This window comes from Ceratotherium simum, chromosome 33 (assembly GCF_057802395.1).
Source record: "Ceratotherium simum simum isolate JZ-2026a chromosome 33, ASM5780239v1, whole genome shotgun sequence".
NCBI lineage: Eukaryota > Metazoa > Chordata > Mammalia > Perissodactyla > Rhinocerotidae > Ceratotherium > Ceratotherium simum.
In genome coordinates, this window is record NC_141932.1 from 7146981 (window position 1) to 7165856 (window position 18876).

At 42.5% G+C, this 18876-nt stretch overlaps 1 protein-coding gene and 1 pseudogene across 1 annotated transcript; both read right to left on the reverse strand.

Annotated features, from left to right (window-relative positions):
• Positions 1-950: 950 nt before the first annotated feature.
• Positions 951-7974, reverse strand: DPRX (divergent-paired related homeobox). Its single transcript, XM_014794444.2, has 3 exons — positions 7917-7974; positions 2086-2240; positions 951-1346 (listed from the first exon to the last, which is right to left on the reverse strand). The coding sequence occupies exons 1-3, from the start codon at positions 7942-7944 to the stop codon at positions 951-953; spliced, it is 579 nt and encodes a 192-aa protein (XP_014649930.1). The 5' UTR covers positions 7945-7974.
• Positions 7975-11141: 3167 nt separating this feature from the next.
• Positions 11142-12127, reverse strand: LOC101401965 (glyceraldehyde-3-phosphate dehydrogenase-like; annotated as a pseudogene).
• Positions 12128-18876: the final 6749 nt, after the last annotated feature.

The window sequence follows — 18876 nt, forward strand, 5'->3', positions numbered from 1 at the left end:
AAAAAGAAAAAATGATACTGTCTCTACTAGCCCCATTATATATATATAAATAATTATTTTTATTGAGGTATAATTTATGTGAACTAAAATGCAGATTTTATTTTTTTAAAAAATTTTTTCTCTTGGGCCGGCCCGGTGGTGCAAGCGGTTAAGTGCACGTGCTTGGCTGTGGCGGCACGGGGTTCGCTGGTTTGGATCCCAGGTGCGCCGACGCACTGCTTGGCAAGCCATGCTGTGGCGGCGTCCCATATAAAGTGGAGGAAGATGGGCACGGATGTTAGCCCAGGGCCAGTCTTCTTCAGCAAAAAAAGAGGAGGATTGGCAGATGTTAGCACAGGGCTGATCTCCTCACAAAAAAAAAAAAGAAAAAAAAATTTTTTCTCTAACTTTGAGATATAATTGACATATAACATTGTGTAAGTTTAAGGCATACAACCCGTTGATTTGATACATTTATATATGTTGCAAAATGATTGCCATCATAGCAGTAGATAACACCTCTGTCCTATTACATAATTATTGTCTCTTTTTTGTGGTGAGAACATTTAAGATCTGGTCTCTTGGCCCCTTCCAAGTGTACGATACAGTATCACAGTTCTCTGTGTTTTGATGAATTTGTACGCCCAGGTAACTGCAATCCTGATAGGACGTGAAAACTTTCCATCATCCCAATAAATTTTAGTGCCTCTGTCCGCTCAATACCTTCTGCCACATGGGCAGCCACTAATCTGCTTGTTGCCACTACAGTATTTCCTGCTCTAGGAATTCATGTAAATGGAATTATACAGTAAGTAGTCTTTTGTGTCTTTTTTCTTTCACTCGACATAATGTTGAAATGCATCCATGTTGTGCATATCTTGTGTTTGTTCCTTTTTATGGCTAAAAAGTGTTCTCTGTTCAGGAATCATTACAAAACATGACAACATGTGACCTTTTGTGTTTAGCCTCCCTCACTCGCACATTCTTTGTGGAGATGAGGAGCAGACAGAATTAGCGTTGATGCTTGTGGAAAGGACTTGGGATTCCAAAACGGGATAGAGACAGTATACGTTAGGGTCTTGGCAGCAGCCAAAATGAACCATTTTGTGGCCGACAAAGTGGTCTGTGGAAGCCTTAAAATTGGGGCATATGCTGAGCTGGAAGGAAGGCATTGGATGATCTGTATAAACTAGGGACTCAGGGTAGGCACCGTTAGGGGATCCGGGAGGTGTATCCGTATTTGTCTTGGAAGCGTTGGTCTTGACCCCTGCCTCCGCTAATTGTTCTTGTTGGGCTTCTTGTTGTTTTTGCTGAATATGCTTGTATTTGGCTTTCTTGAGTTTTGCTCTGTGGTTCTTAAACCAAACCTGAGGAGAAAAGACGGAGGAGCAATGGGCTGATGAATCTGGTGAGATTCCAGAAGAGTTTTCATTGTACCCACCTCCGCTATCTCCTATTTGTGGAACCTCTCCCAACCTACGTCCGGGAAGGAGCAGAAATGAGAGGTTGTGGGGGCAGAAAGAAAGGAGGCAGGGATCAGAACCCCCACAGCAAAAGGGAGATAGGAGAGCCAAGAGGTCACCCTCAGGGGGTGCTCTAGGGCTAATGTCAGCACACTAAGGCTCCTGGGCCAAATCTGACCCACCACCTCTTTTTGTATGGCCCAAGAGCTAAGAATAGGTTTTACATTTTGAAATGGTTGGGAAAAAAAAACCCAACACAATATGAAGAATATTTTGTGACACGTGAAAATTATATGAACTTCAAATGTGTGTCCACAAAGTCTGATGGGAATGCCAGCAGAGCCATTTGTTGACCTATTGTCTGTGGCTGCTTCCACGCTATCACAGCAGAGTTGAATAGTTGTGGCAGAGACAGCATGGCCCACAATGCCTAAAATATTTACTATCTGGTCCTTTACAGAAAAAGCATGCTGATCCTTGCTCTAGGGGTTGGGAGAGAGGGTTACAGGGTATGGGTAGGAGTTTGGGTCTTGGAGTCTTGGGGATTGGAGTGGTATCAAGCTTCAAGAATTATCTTGGAGGGTCTCTGAGTTTAGGGTATTCCAGGGGGGTGGCTTGGTGAGATGGGGCATTGTTTGCCAACCTGCACTACCGTTGGATGTATCTCCATTTTCGAGGCCATTTCTTTCTGCAGGCTGGAGTTGGGGTATGGGTTCTTACTGAACAGGAGCTGCAAATCTGCCAATTGTTTCTCAGTGAAGGTGGTTCGTTTCCTTTGTGGGTACTTCTGGTGCTTTCCTGGGAAGGAGAGAAAGGCACAAATGAGATGCTAAGACAATTCCATTTTCAAAACCCTGAGCTTCCCCTCCCTCCCTACGGAGGTCAGGCTTGGCCATCAAGTGACTGGGATTCCCAGATATTTACACATGGTGTGTGTGACTTTTCTGCTAGTTTTCCTAAGCCTCATTTTGTCATGGTTGCTATTCCATATACCCACCAAAGGAAAGGGTTGTTTATGTCCCCTTGGTTCTTTGGTCCTTTGTTATTTAAACACGGATCCTTTGTGTGTCAACTCTTGGATTCTATTTTCTTTCTTTCTTTTTTTTTTTGTGAGGAAGATCAGCCCTAACATCTGATGCCAATCCTCCTTTTTTTTTTTTTTTGCTGAGGAAGATTGGCCCTGAGCTAATATCCATGCCCATCTTCCTCTACTTTATATGGGATGCCATCACAGCATGGCTTGACAAGTAGTGCCTCGGTGTGCGCCTGGGATCCGAACCTGTGAACCCCGGGCCGCTGCAGCAGAGCACGTGCACTTAACCGCTGCGCGACCGGGCTGGCCCCTGGATTCTATTTTCTTCATGTGGAAAATAGGCAACTCAATTCAATATGAGATGGACATAATTTCATCGTCATCATTCATTCAACTTTTATTGAGCACTGGTATTCTTTTAAGGATACAGCAATGAAATAAACAGCAAAATAAAATGCCTGCTCCCCCAAACCCCCAAACCCATAGAATGTACAACACCAGAATGAACCCTAACCTAAACTATGGGCTGTGGGTGATAATGACTGTCATTGTAGGCTCATCAATGGTAACAAATGTACTGCTCTGATGGGGGATGTGGATAATGGGGGAGGCTGTGCATGTGTGTGGGGCAGGGGGTTATAAGGGAAATCTCTGTACTTTCTTCTCAATTTGCTGTGAAACTAAAACCACTCTAAAAGTAGTCTATTAATAATGATAATAATAATAAAAACACGCTCTCATGTTTTTACATGTTTCACGCTCACAAACATTTTAGTGGAGAAACATATACACAAAGTAAAAGTGTTAAAATACACACTACCTTATGTAGTGCTACGTACTCTGTAGAGAAAAAAATTAGGGAAGGGAGATAGGGAATTTGAGTAGAGGGTTTTAGTTTTAATGACCTATGAGCAAAGGTGTGTCTGGAGGAGGTGAGGGAGTGAGCCATGTGTGCATTTACAGCGAGGGAATTTCAGACAGAGGGAACAAATACAAAATCCCTGAAGAACAATAAAGAGATGAGTATGGCCGGAGTAAAGAAAGTGAGCGGGAGAGGTATGAAGAAATTAGTCACTGTTGGTGGGGGCGGGTCATGCAGGGTCCTGTCAGGGAGGAGGCAGAGTGGACTGTATTTACAGGGGTCAGCTGGTTCCTGTAGCATCAAGCACTTCTGGGTCGTGTCCCCACCCCCCAAACCCGCCGTCCCCCGCTCAAAAAGTTATTAGAAACTTTTTGGTCACTGGGTCTCCAGACTCTGGAGTAATATTTCTGTGAGACAATAGATTTGAGGTGAGTGATAGACAATGTGATAGAAGATAGGGAGGCTCCAAGTACGGACTTTGAGTCCCAGGTTGGCAATTGATCTTTTATACATGCATTTGCTTCTTTAGAGTTCACAAGTCTCATGTGTAGTTGGTGATGATTCAAGACTCTGTGTCACTGGGTTACTGAGGATTCAGTTAGGTCATGTCTGTGAAACATAGGACATGACACAGTGCGAGTCTTCAAGGAATTACACTGAATCTCTCTCTCTCTCTCTCACAAACACACACACACACACACACACACACACACACAGAGTATATCTGACTATGTCATTCTCCAAGGCATATGGTGCTTTCAAGATGGCACCCCATGATCCTCACCTCCTGGTGCTAACACCTTTGTGTAGTTCCATTCAACACGGTACCCAGGTTGGTCAGTGTGGCCAATAGAGTATAGGAAAATGATGGGATGTCACTTCTGAGTTTAGATCACTTCTGTCTTGGATCGCTTACTCTAGGGGAAGCCATGTTGAACATCCCTATGGCAAGACCCTCTTGGCAAGGATCTGAGGTCTCCAGACAAAAGTCAGAGAGGGGGGTGCCAGCCTGGTGGTGCAAGCAGTTGGTTGCGCGCGCTCTGCTGCAGCGGCCCGGGGTTCGCCGGTTCGGATCCCGGGCATGCAGCGACGCACCGCTTGGCAAGCCATGCTGTGGCGGCATCCCATATAAAGTGGAGGAAGATGGGCATGGATGTTAGCCCAGGGCCAGTCTTCCTCAGCAAAAAGAGGAGGATTGGCAGATGTTAGCTCAGGGCCGATCTTCCTCACACACACACAAAAAAAGTCAGTGAGGGACCAAGGCCTCTGGCCAACAAACTTGTGAATGAGCCATTTTGGAAGTGGATCCTCCAGCCTCAGTCAAGCCTTAGATGGCTGCATTTCTTGTTGAAAGCTGAACTGCAACGTCATGAGAGACCCTGAACTGAGTTTCACTATGTGTTTTTAAATAGTTTTATTGAGACAAACTGCATATTTAAAATGGGAAATCTGATAAATTTTTATATATATGTATATACTCAAGAAACCATCTCCACGATTAAGATAATACATATATCCATCTTCCCCCCGGATTTCCTCATATACCTTTGAAAGTCATCCATCCGATATTCTGAGGCTAATGTCACCTTGATCCCATAACCAGGTAAAGGCAATAATGAAAGATAAATATAGGCCAATTTCACTTATGAAAATAGTTTCAAAAGTCTTTAAAAATATATTAACTGAATCCAACAGTGTTTTTTCTTTTTTTTAAAAAATAAATGCACCAGGTGCAAATAAGTTTTATCTCAGGAAGGAAAAGGATGCTTTAATAGCGGAAAGACATCTACCCATGTAATTCACCACATTAATAAATTAAAGCATAAAAATAATATAATTATCATGATCAATACAAAATAGTTCTGTTAAAATTCAACACCTATTTATGATTTTACAGAGCTTAGTAGAACAAAGGGATATGAAGAAACCTAGTGGGAGGATGGATATATGCATTGTCTTGATTATGGAGATGGTTTCACGAGTATATACATATACATCAAAAATTTTCAGATTGTACACTTTAAATGTGTGCAGTTTATTATATGTCAACTGTATCTCAATAAAGCTGTTAAAAATGCATAGTAGAGTTCAGCTTCTGGCCATATTAGAGTCAGCCATACTGGATTTGTCTCACTATAGTAAACACCAAGAAAATTGGTCAAAATATATGAAACTGTTTTCAAATAACGGGACATCAGGTAGTGCAGGACTGTGATTCCTGAGATAAGGGAAATCTTATGGAATCTTTATGAAAATCTAATGAGCCAACTTGGCTATATTTATAGGATGCATCACCCAACAGTGACAGAAATGGCAGAAACTGCCACCAACAGTGACAGTTCCAGTGCATATGGAACATTCATCAGGATAGAACACATGCTGGGCTATAAACGAAGTCTCAAAAAATTTAAAATGATTTAAATCATACAAAATATGTTCTCGGAACACAATGGAGTTAAAATAGAAACACACACACAAAAATCTGAAACATCTCACTCCCAATACCTGGAAATTAAACAACACATTTCTAAATAAACCATGGGACAAAGAAGAAATCAAATGGTGTAGGGTCAGCTGGAGATCCATATGGAAAAAAAATAGACCTCAACTCTTATCTTAAACCACATGCAAAAATGAACTAGAAATAGATTACAGACATAAATATATAGCCTAACTCTGTGAAAATTCTAGAAGAAAACATAAGAGAACATCTTTGAGACCTTGGATTAGGCAAAGATTCAAAAAGCACAAAGTATAAAAGTAAAAATTGATGAATCAGCGGTTTCAAAATTAAAACTTTTGCTCTTTGAAAGATGGCATTAAGAAAACAAGGAGGCGGGTTCAGATCCCAGGCGTGCACGGACGCATCGCTTGTCAGGCCATGCTGTGGCAGCATCCCATATAAAGCAGAGGAAGATGGGCATGGATGTTATCTCAGGGCCAGTCTTCTTCAGCAAAAAGAGGAGGATTGGCATGGATGTTAGCTCAGGGCTGATCTTCCTCACACACACAAGAAAGAAAATAAGGTGGGCCGGCCCTGTAGCTTGGCGGTTGGGTGCTCGCGCTCCGCTGCTGGCGGCCGGGGTTCGGATCCCCAGTGCGCACAGACGCACCGCTTCTCCGGCCATGCTGAGGCCGCGTCCCACGTACAGCAACTGGAAGGATGTGCAGCTATGACATACAACTATCTACTGGGGCTTTGGGGGAAAAATAAATAAATAAAATCTTTAAAAAAAAAAAAAAGAAAATAAGGAGGCAAGTCACATCCTGGGAGAAAATATTCATAACACACATATAAGATAAATTTGTATCCAGAATATACAAACAATCCTTACAACTCAAAAAGACAAGCCGATAAAAAAAAAAAAGGTCAATAAATCTAAACAAATACTTCACAAAAAGGTACAAGAAAGACCAATGCGCTCACAAAAAGATTCTCAACATCCTGGTCTTCAGAGAAATTCAAATTACACCGATAACTCACTCATTAGAATGGCTAGTAGGATATTACTCAGGCAGGAGAAAAAAGGAAATCCTGCCACTTGCCACAACATGGATGGACCTAGAGGGCATTATGCTAAATGAGATAAGCCAGACACAGAAAGACAAATTCTGTATGATCTCACTTATATGTGGAATCTAAAAAAGCTGAATTCATAGAAACAGAGTGTAGAAACAGGTGGTAACCAGGCACTGGGGGTGGGGGGATTGGGGAGACGTTGTTTAAGGGTATAAACTTGCAACTAGTAGATAAATAAGTCCTGAAGATCTAATGTCCAGCATGGTGATTGTAGGCAACAACACTGTATTATAAACTTCAAAATTGCAAAGTGACTAGATCTTAAATGTTATCACCACAAAAAAGAAATGGTAACTATATGATGTGATAGAGGTGTTAGGGAACAGATAACACAAATGTTAGCTGACTCAATTCTCATTATTCCCCATGTGGTCGGTACAAATGGGGAAACTGAGGCACAGGGAGATTAAGTGAAGTGTTTGAGGCTGTGCTATGCTCCGTCTCTGGAGAACCAGTGACCAACACATACTTAACAATGTAGGAGTTTAATGAACTGGGCTCCAATATTAATGACAGAGAGTCCTGGTATGCCTGCTTAGCTGCTGAGTGAATTTGGACCAAGCGTTTCATCTCGCTAAGCCTCGACAACGTTATCTGTAAAATTGAGACTTCTCATCGTAACCTCTTTAAAAGATTTTAAGGGTTGAATCAGATCACGTCTGAAAGTGGTTTAGCACAAGCCCGGGAATCCAGTAAATGCTGGATAAATAAAGTGACGAGATTTCCAGATTTCCAGAAATCTTAATCAGATTTCTTGGTTAAGCTTAAATTCTATGATTTAATCATCTTAATAGGGATCGGAATCCCCATTTCTCAAGGATCAGAGGAATTATGACACAGTTAAAAGGGGAACATTTTGGAATTCAAAGACAGAATTGGGTTTCCCTCTGATGGGGTTTGCCCTCAGGTGACAGCTTCTAAGCAAAGTTTCCACCACTGTTGTCAACTGCTCTCAACTTCTTCACATTATACTCCCTTCAGTTCTCACCCTCTGCTTACCTTTAGGAAGGTCCCCCGGGTCTGACATCCTGTAACCTAGATGTGTTCCTATGCTCTGGTCCAGTGGCAAGAACTGACAAAGGTGGAATCCAGACTTAAATACGCCCCTCCACTGCCACACCCCTGCCCCACCCCCTCCACCTTTTTCTTCCTCATCCACTAATCCGATCCCTGGGTCATCCAAAGCCCCCAGATCCCTCCCATTTCTATCATTTATTTATATTTATATTAATTTATTTATTGAGATATTTATTGAGTATAGACTCTGCTATTGAAAGCGGAGTCCACAAATCCGCCCCATGAGCATCACCTGGGAGCTTGTTAAAATGCAGAATCTCCGTATATTAGTTAAAGGGTATACACTTGCAGTGATAAGATTAAGAAGTTCTGGGGAGTCTAATGTAAAGCATGGTGATTAGAGCTAATAGGACTGTATTATATACTTGAATGTTGCTAAGAGAGTAGATTTGAAGTGTTCTCATCACAAAAAAGAAATGCTAATTATGTGATGGGATGAAAGTGTTAGCTAATGCTATGGTGGCAATCATTTTGCAACATATGAATATATCAAATCAACCCATATGCTATCATGGCAATCATTTTGCAATATATAAATGTATCGAGTCAATGTAATGTACACCTTAATCTCACACAATGTTATGTCAACCATATTTCAATAATGCTGAAAGAAAATGCAGATTCTCAGCCCACCCCAGAGCTGCTGAGTAGAATCTGCATTTTAACAAGAGCCCCGGGTGATTCCAGTGCACTATAAAGATTGAGGAACACCACTGTGCATCAGTGCCTCTCGAAGTGTAAGGGACATCAGGATCACCTGATCTTAGTAAAACACAGATTGCTGGGACCAGCCCCCAGAGTTTCTGATTCAGCAGGTCTGGGGTGGGGCCTGAGGATTATCACACCTAACAAGTTCCCAGGTGATGATGCTAGGTGATGGGGCCTGGGAATGCACCTGTCAGTAATTAAGTCCAGGCTCTTGCCATCAGGCAGCTTGCAGACCACTTACATGTTCTGTGGTGGTTAGTACATGCCCGATATTGTTCTAAGCACCTGCATATCCTAATTTATTTAACCCACTCAATCTCATTTTACAGATGAGGAAAGTGAATAAAAAGGGAATTTAATTGACTTGGTCAATGTCCCATAACTAATAAGTGGCAAAGGCAGTCTTCTTACCAGATGGTCTTGCTCTAGTTACTCTGCTTCAACCACCGAGGTGCTATTGCCTCTAAATCCAGTTGAGGGGAGCCAGAGAGCCCACAAGTAAGCAAACAAAATAATGACTTAAGAGAATAATTGCAAAGATAGAAACAAACGTGCTAAAATAGAGGGGCTGAAGATACTTGAGAAATAGCACTTCTAGTAAGTCTACTTCTTCTAACTAGATTTCTGCCTACCTTTGTCTTGTGTTTTATGTTCAGGACGATAAAACATTCAACCAATTTAACTATCATCTCAGCCATAAAAAAATAATCGCATAATGAGAAATGATAATCACATAATGGGAAAATAATAGCGCCATCATTATCGTCAGATAATCAGCATCATCTCCCGAGATGCTGATTATTTGTTATTAGCATAACAAATAATATATCTGAGAGGCAAATTGGGAAGAATACACCTTTAAAGGTGAATCAGCCACACCAAGCAACAATTTGTAAGCCACATTTTCATCATCTGATGGGGTCAGAAACCAATTTTAAAGTAGCCACTCATCTGCTTTCTGTTTCTATGGATTTACCTCTTCTGGATATTTCATATACGTGGAATCATACAACATGTGACCTTTTGTGTCTGAGCTGCTTTCACTTGGCACACTGTTTTTTTTTTTTTATAATTTTATTTATTTATTTATTTTTCCCCCAAAGCCCCAGTAGATAGGTGTATGTCATAGCTGCACATCCTTCTAGTTGCTGTATGTGGGATGCGGCCTCAGCATGGCTGGAGAAGCAGTGTGTCAGTGCGTGCCTGGGATCCGAACCTGGGCCGCCAGCACCAGAGCCAAGCCATGGGGCTGGCCCTGGCACACTGTTTTCAAGGTTCATCCTTGTATCATCTATCAGTGCTTCCTTCCTTTTTGTGGCTGAATTATACTCCATTGTATGGATAGACCGTAATTTGTATATCCATTCATCTGTTGATGGACAGGCTAGAGGCAGAGGGGAATGGGGAGTAACTGCTTGATGAGTGTGGGTTTCATTTTGGGCTGATGAAAATGTTTTGAACCTAGAAGAGGTGGTGTAGCACAACAGTGTGAGTATACTAAATGCCACTGAATTGTTGACTTTAAAATGGTTAATTTTGTGTTAAGTGTATTTCACCTCAATCAAAAAAAAAGACCCACTAAGGAAGTGTCAAATAAAGTCCAGTTATCAGGGGTACAAAGACCTGCTTTTCCTCAAGCTGCTACCATCCGTCGTCAAAGGGGCTAAACCCATAGTTTGCTTACTTCTATCTTCGGGTACAATTTTTTTCCCTTTCTTGGGAATGGACCAACTGCTATACATTGGCTTCAGGAGAACCTAAATACTACAGAAATTTTTTTTTGCTGAGGAAGATTCGCCCTGAGCTAACATCGCCAATGTTCCTCTTTTTTTCCTTTTATGTGAGCCGCGACCAGAGCATGGCCGTTAACAGATGAGTGGTGTAGGTCCACACCTGGGATCTGAACCTGGGCCACCAAAGCAGAGTATGCCAAATTTAACAACTAGGCCACTGGGGCTGGCCCTAGAAAACTTAAAAAAAAAAAAAAAAAAAAAAAAAAGGAAAGAAAAAATAATCTCGATATTCCAAGTCCTTCTCTAGGTAGCTCACTCATCTTTTTTGAGAGGTCTCACTAAACTTTTTATTTTATTTCATTTTATTCTATATTTTCTTATTTTATTTTATACTTTATTTTATTGGTTTTATTTTTTATATTTACTTTAATTTTTAAATTTTGTTTTATTTTTAACTTTTAATTTTCTCTTTTATTATATTGGTATTAATTTTTTGACTGGGTACAGTATACTTTATTGATGGTACATGACAATGTAGGGCTCCCAAAGCCCCTACGCTTCTTCAGGGCATCTGGGATGGAAAACATATGAAAGAGGGGAGATTCTTAGTGTGTTGGAGGATTGAGTTGGGGCAAGGGACTCCCCAGCAGCTGAGGGCCTCTCTCTTCCTTTCATGCCCTTGCTGGGGTTGGTGGTCCATGGGCTTTTACTTCTTAGATGCCATGGAGTACTTGCTGTAGTCAAATTCATTGCCATACTAGGAAATGAGGGTGACACAGTGCTTATTGAGAGCAGTGCCAGCCCCCCAGCACCAATGGTGGAAGAGTGGGTGTTCTTGTTAACCTCTCAGCAGACAACCTGGTCCTCAGTGCAGCCCAGGATACCTCTTAGGGGGCCTTCTGACGTCTACTCCACCACCTTCTTGATTTCATCATATTTGGCAGTTTTCTCCAGGTGGCAGGTCAGATCCATGACCCACACTGGGGTTGGGGGGACACTGAAGGCCATGAGTGATCTTCTCACTCAGCTCAGGGATGACCTTCCCTACAGCCTTGACAGCACCAGTAGAAGCAGGGATGATGTTTCAGTCAGCCCCTTGGCCATCACTCCCAGAAGGTTCCCAGAAGGACCACCCATAGTCTTCTGGGTGGCAGTGATGGCAGGGACTATGGTCAGAGTCCCTCCACGATGCCAAAGTTGTCATGGATGACCTCGGCCAGGGGGTCCAAGTGGTTGGTGGTTCAGGAGGCATTGCTGACAGTCTCAAGGGAGTTGTCATACTTCTCGTGGTTCATGCCCATCACAAACATGGGGGCATCAGCAGATGGGGCAGAGATGATGACCCTTTTGGCTCCACCTTTCAGGTGAGCCCCAGCCTTCTCTAAGGCAGTGAAGACACCAGTGGACTCCACAACATATTCGGCACCAGCTTCACCCCATTTGATGTTGGTGGGCTCTCCATCCTGGAAGATGGAGATGGGCTTTCCATTGATGACAAACCTTGACTGTGCCATTGAGCTTGCCATGGTTGGAATCATACTGGAACATGTATGAGATCAGTGTTGAGATTCACTAGTTGAGATCAGTGAAGGGGTCATTGCTGGTGACAACATCCACTTTGTCAGAGTTAAAATCAGCCCTGGTGACCAGGTGCCCAGTGCGGCCTAATCCATTTACTCTGACCTTCACCATTGTGTCTCAGGGACATGTCTGGCACAGCACAAGAAGATTTGGCTGCCTGTTGAATGGGAGGAGTGGAGGGCCTAAACTTTTAAAATTAAGTGGTGGGCCGGCCCTGTGGCTTGGTGGTTAAGTGCGCGCGCTGCGATGCTGGCGGCCCGGGTTCGGATCCCAGGTGCGCATTGAGGCACCACTTCTCTGTCCATCCTGGGGCCGAGTCCCACATACAGCAACTAGAAGGGTGTGCAGCTATGACATACAACTATCTACTGGGGCTTTGGGGGCAAAAAATAAAATAAATAAAATCTTTAAAAAAAAAAAAATAAATAAAATAAAATTAAGTGGTCTCAGAAATGCCTACCTGAGTCTGAAAAAGCACACCTTTAGGGTAAGCTTGTAGCTTGAGGGAGAGAAAAGAAGACATGAATGAATTTCTGAGTCTTAGTGGTGGTTTTCAACTATGGCTGTATACTAGTGTCCTCTGAGGAGTTTAAAAAAATGCCTGGGGCTCCACCCTAGGGTCAGTCAACTCAAATCTCTGTGGGTGGGGCCCAAGCATAAGGATTTGTATGCCATCCTAAGGTGGTTTTAGTGCACAGGTAGAGTTGGAAACCACTAGCTCAGTCACCATCTTTAGAAGGATTAACTTGGTGTCCCCAGGAGTTCACCTTGGACTCTGGGGAATAACAGTGTGCAACAGAGTACTTGGGACAGCTTGTGAGAGCATCACCCCCTGGCTAACACTCCTTGCCTAACTGGAAGACCAGTCCCAGGAAAGAAGGCTGCCACTACTCCCTAAATTCAGTGGGATTAATCTTATCAGTGCCTGGATCACTCTTTCTAATCTTATCACAGCTCTCAAAGCTTTATAGGTTGAGTCAATCTCCTACCCATCTTTACCTATAAACCATTTCCCCATGTCCACTGGAATCAATGTTTCAACCTCACCTATCCTACTGCCATCTTCAATCCTCTTCTGACTAATCTTTCACACTTTTGCTCTAAAATTCCTGACGATTCAGTTTTCCTTCCAAAGCAAGTGGGGTGTGTTTATCCATCTACATCCCATTGGTGGGTGGGATATATATCCACTTTGCACTTAAGTGCTGAAATTTGACTATTATTTATCCTTCATCCTTAAACAGATCCAGATAACATGAAACACATGTCATTAGACTGTACCATCTGCTGCCTTAGACCTGTAGTTTTCGACCAGGGGAATTTTGCCCCCCAGTAGACATTTGGCACTGTCTGGAGATATTTTTGGGTGTGACAACTGGGAAAGGGAATAATGCTACTGCCATCTAGTGGGTAGAAGCCAGAAGCCATTGTAGGATGCTGAACATCCTACAATGTACAGGACAGCCTCCTACAACAAAGAATTATCAGGCCCCAGATATCAATAGTAACAAGGCTGAGAAACCCTGCCTTAGATTGTACCATCCACTGCACTTTCTTATTGAGGTTCTCTACCGTCATGTTGATTACCTCTTCTTATAGACAGAAGACTGGAATGTCTTCCACCAGATACGTCACATGGCTCCTTCTCTCACTTCATCCAAATCTCTGCTGAGATATCACCTCCTCAAAACAAAAATAAACACAAAACCTCCCAAAAGACCACCCCCAAAATCAAAACAGAAATAAATACTGTCCCTAAGCATCTTATCTTAAAAAGCATCCATTGGTCTCCATCCCTTTGCATTGCTTTATTTTTCTTCAACACATTTTTCACTTCTTAGCATCAAATTACATGTCTCTTTGTGTTCTCTTTTACTGGAATATAAGATCTATTAAATTAGGGTCTCTTTTTTTTATTGATGTCTTAATAGTTTATAACATTGTGAAATTTTGGTTGTACATTTTTGTTTGTCAGTCACCATATACATGTCTCCTTTCACCCCTTGTGCCCACCCCACAATCCCTTTGTCCCTGGTAACCACAATACAGTGCTTTCTGACCACGTGTTGGTTTATATTCCACGTACGAGTGAAATCATGCCGTGTTTGTCTTTCTCTTTCTGGCTTATTTCACTTAACATAATACCCTTCAGGTCCATCCATGTTGTTGCAAATGGGACGATTTTGTCTTTTTTTTTTTTTTTTTTTTTGCTGAGGAAGACCGGCTCTGAGCTAACATCCATTGCCAATCCTCCTCCTTTTTTTTTTCCCCCAAAGCCCCACAGTAGATAGTTGTGTATCATAGTTGCACGTCCTTCTAGTTGTTGTATGTGGGACACGGCCTCAGCATGGCCGAAGAAGCGGTGCGCCAGTGTGTGCCCGGGATCAGAACCCGGACCGCCAGTAGCGGAGCGCACGCACTTAACCGCCAAGCCACGGGGCCGGCCCCGATTTTGTCTTTTTTATGGCTGAGTAGTATTCCATTGTGTGTGTGTGTGTGTGTGTGTGTGTGTATATATATATATATATATATACACACCACATTTTCTTGATCCAATCATCAGTCGAGGGACACTTGGGTTGCTTCCACTTCTTGGCTATAGTGAATAATGCTGCAATGAACATAGGGGTGCATAAGCCTCTTTGGATTGTTGATTTCAGGTTCGTTGGATAGATTCCCAGTAGTAGGATAGCTGGATCATAGGCTATTTCTATTTTTAATTTTTTGAGGAATCTCCATACTGTTTTCTTTTTTTTTTTTTAATAACTTTTTTAATTGGATATAATTTTTTTTTTAAAGATTTTTATTTATTTATTTTTTCCCCCCAAAGCCCCAGTAAATAGTTGTGTATCATAGCTGCACATCCTTCTAGTTGCTGTATGTGGGACGCGGCCTCAGCATGGCCGGAGAAGCAGCGCGTCGGTGCGCGCCCGGGATCCGAACCCGGGTCGCCAGCAGTGGAGCGCGCCCACTTAACCACCAAGCCACGGGGCCGGCCCCTCCATAGTGTTTTCCATAGAGGCTGCACCAGTTTGCATTCCCACCAGCTGTGTATGAGGGTTCCTGTTTCTCCACATCCTCTCCAACATTCATTGTTTTTTGTCTTGGTGATTATAGCCATTTTAATGGGCGTGAGGTGATATCTTAGTGTTGTTTTGATTTGCATTTCCCTGATGTAAATCAGGGTCTCTTTCGTTACCCAATGAATTCCTTCATTTATTTAACAAATATTAACTGGCTGTCTATACTAGTCACTATTATAGACACCAGGGATGTAGAAGACAGAAACAAACCCACATGGGTTTATAGTTTAGGGAGATTACATCATATTTTAGGTGGAATGCAACTAAAGCAGTGAAATGTTTCAAGCCTCTGACCTGCTTCAAGCAATAAATCAATTAACTCACTCATTTGATCTTCAGTAATTTATTGAGCTCCTTATGTCTAGTCTCTGGGGCCATAGGGATGAACAAGAGTCATTGTCCTCATGGAGGCCATTTTTCCCCTGGTCGGACACTCTCATGATAAGTTAGCAAACATAAACAGATTCATATTTTTAGATAGTGATGAGTGATGAAGAGAATAAAGCAGCATAGTGATGGGGAATACCTGGAAGGGAGTGTGGGGTCAGGGCAATAATCTAGTTATGCTGATCAAGGAGTCCGCTCGTGGGAGAGAATCGAATGTTGAGAAGGATATATCCTGATGTATACACTAGGTCCTAACCTTCCACAAATAACTGGTACCCAAAAGACCACCTAAGAAGATTCCATTTGGAAAGTCTCCAACTCATTTATTGGGTGACATGAAGGTGGCTAGTTTTGAGTGGACCCAAAGGAAGGTTAGGCCCTGCAGCATGTCCAGGCTGATGTATTAAGCTCCTTGATACTTGGAGCTGTTAAAGAATAACAGTGCAACTTCTAGAGTTCTGGAGCAAGGCCATGCCATCAGCAGCAGGGAACTACTCACTATTTGAAATGCAGTTCCTGGCATTCTCCTGAGCCATAATATTACTGAGCATCTGAAGATGGGACATCAAGGGACCATGTAGCCAGAAATGCCCATCATGATCTGGGTGCAGCTAGACCCCCCCAAGCACAGTATTGAATGGGTGCAGCAGCAATCTGTTGTACAATGGAAGAGAGCTGAGCAGGTCCAGAGGCACAAGTTAGTTGCATGAACAATTGCCATCAGACCCCCATGTCATCTAATACATGATACTTATTCTTCAACTCACACTTATGGTCTTATGGGGTTTCCTATGACTAGCTAATAGAGAAGGAGAAAACTCCAGCCTGGTTCACAGATGGGTCAAATCAACATGTTGGTGCTAACTGAAAGTTAACTGCAGCTTCTTGACAGCTTCTCAGAGGGGGCCCTATAGTCATTAGCAAAAGGAACTTATCCCAGTGGGCAGAGCTGTGAGCAGTATCCACAGTTTCCCACTTTGTATGAAGAAAGACATGGCCTGAAATAAGGTTATATATGGACCCTTGGGAAGTGGAAAATTGCCTGGCTTGTTGGTCAGGCAAAGGAAGAAGTTTGAAAGAAGAAGTCAAAGAAGTCTGTGGACAGGCAGGTCAGTGGATCTATGAGAAAGGGCACAAAGTGTGTAGATCTTTGTGTCTCATGTTGACGCCCTCCAGGGAGCATTCACCACAGAGAAGACCCTCAACAACCAGGTGGAGAGGATGCTATATCTAGTGGATGTAATATAGACTCTTTCCTCAGACCAGCACTTGTGTAATGAGCCCATAAATAGGGATACAGTAATAGGAGTGGAGGCTACACATGGGCTCAATAGCATGAGCTTCCTTCCACCAAAGATGATCTAATTATTGCTGCTTCAGAATTCCTGATCTCTTCACAGTGAAGACCTTGGTATAGCACTACCCTTCAAAGAGAGTAACTAGCCACTTATTGGCAAATTGAGGACATGAGGTCCCTTCCACTCTGGCGAGGGAAGTGATGGAAATGATTCATACTTACTGGAATGAATGTGTACCCTCGATATAGGTTTGCCTTTTTTGCCCACGGTGCCTTCACCAGCACCACTCTCTTAGAGCCTATGGAAGGCCTTCTTTCCTGATATGGGATCTTACGTAATATCACCTGAGACCAAGGGATTCATTTTGTGCTGAAGATGGTGCATTGATACATGCATGACTATGAAATCCACTGTTCATATCATATATTGCATTATACAGAAAGAGCTGCCCCAATGGATTGAGAGAATGGCTTGTTAAAGGCTCAGCTCAGGTACCAGCTGAGGGATAACATCCTGTGGGGTTGGGGTGCTGTCCTTCAAGATGCAATATATGCATTGAACCAACAGTCAATATAAGGGGCTTTGCCCCTAAGAGCTAGAATACACAAGTCTAGCTATCAATGGTGAATACAGCATTGGCTTTTATTGCCATCATTTCTAGAGACCCATTTAAAGAATTTGTGCTTCCTAACAACATGGATGGACTGGGAGGGTATCATCTTAAGCAAAATAAGCCAGAAAGAGAAAGACAAATACCACATGATTTCACCCATAAGTGGAAGATAAACCAACACACAGACAGAGAGAACTGTTTGGTGGTTACCAGGGGCAAGGGGGTTGGGGTTGGGCACAAGGGGTGAAGGGATGCATTTATATGGTGACTGACAAACAATAATATACAACAACAATTTCACAATAAAGGAAAAAAAAAAAGAATTTGTGTTTCCTGTCCTCCAACCTTAGGATCTATGGGATGAGACGTCTTCATTTTCAGAAGGGGAACATTTCTACCAGGAAACACAGTAAGGGTTCCTGCCTGGTTAGTTTGGGTTTTGCATGCTGATTAGCTAGTGGGCAGAGAAATGAGTTACTTCACTGGCATGGATAACCAATCATGATGATTACGAGGAACTAGGGTTACTGCTACATAATGGGGTTGGGAAGGCATATATCTGGAACTCAGAGGATTCCCTATGCCCATCAATCATGGTGAACAGGAAATTGCACAACTACAGTCCAATAAAGGAAAGTAATCGAGATAACACCAAGGGATGGTGAAATAAGACTTGTGAGAATCAGAGATTCTTGAAACTTGGTGTCAAACTTTATTAATAATTCCAAGGATACAGATAATTGCAAGACACAGGCAAAGCACAGAGAAATCTGAGACAACCAACACAGCTGCTCAGACCCTTCCTACCACATTAGAATGATCCTTGACCCTGATTTAAGATATGAGGTCTTCATTTAAGTGATGAATGTAGGGGCCTCACTTAAGCAAAGGGAGGTATTTTGATCAACAAATTTCTCTCTCTCTTTTATTCTTTGATGATTAAATAGCAGACACTGACATTTTCTAGTGGTCCATACCCCAAAAACCCTTAAATTCTAGGTTTGTTGACTATAAGCTGTATAGAAATACCAGGTATATCCTGTTAATAGATAAGGACTCTCAGTTGTTCTCCAATAAATACCATGAGGAGGTCTGAGTAGCATGTTTACAAAGAGGTTTGACCAAGTCATTTGTCCTTGGGTATCACCAGGATAGGAAGAATGGATTAAAGATCGGCTGCTAACTCTTTCCTTCCTAACAATCTAGGATTTAGACCTCTCAGAAATGATGGCCTGAATCACCCCACCAGACAAATGACTTAGACGAAATACAGTGCATCATGATGGAATCTAGAAAATGTGGTGGAAAAGAGACATGAATATCAGTAATGGTCGTGGGACCAAGTTGCCATGGGGACTGTGGCTTGTTCCACTAACCATATTGTATCAAGAGTTTCATAGAGATTGTGGCTGGATCCTTCCTTAAAGACTCCATGACTAGGTGGCACTTAATATGGGAATAAGCATATTTTAGAAGTAC

Bases quoted from the DNA above. Each gene is read 5' to 3' on its own strand.
- DPRX (XM_014794444.2), bottom strand. From the start codon at position 7,944: ATGTCAGACCCGGGGGACCTTCCTAAAG. The intron at 2,241-7,916 runs GTAAGCAGAGGG...TCTCCTTCCCAG, and splicing joins CCCGGGGGACCTTCCTAAAG to GAAAGCACCAGAAGTACCCA. The intron at 1,347-2,085 runs GTTGGCAAACAA...TTTTCTCCTCAG, and splicing joins TACATCCAACGGTAGTGCAG to GTTTGGTTTAAGAACCACAG.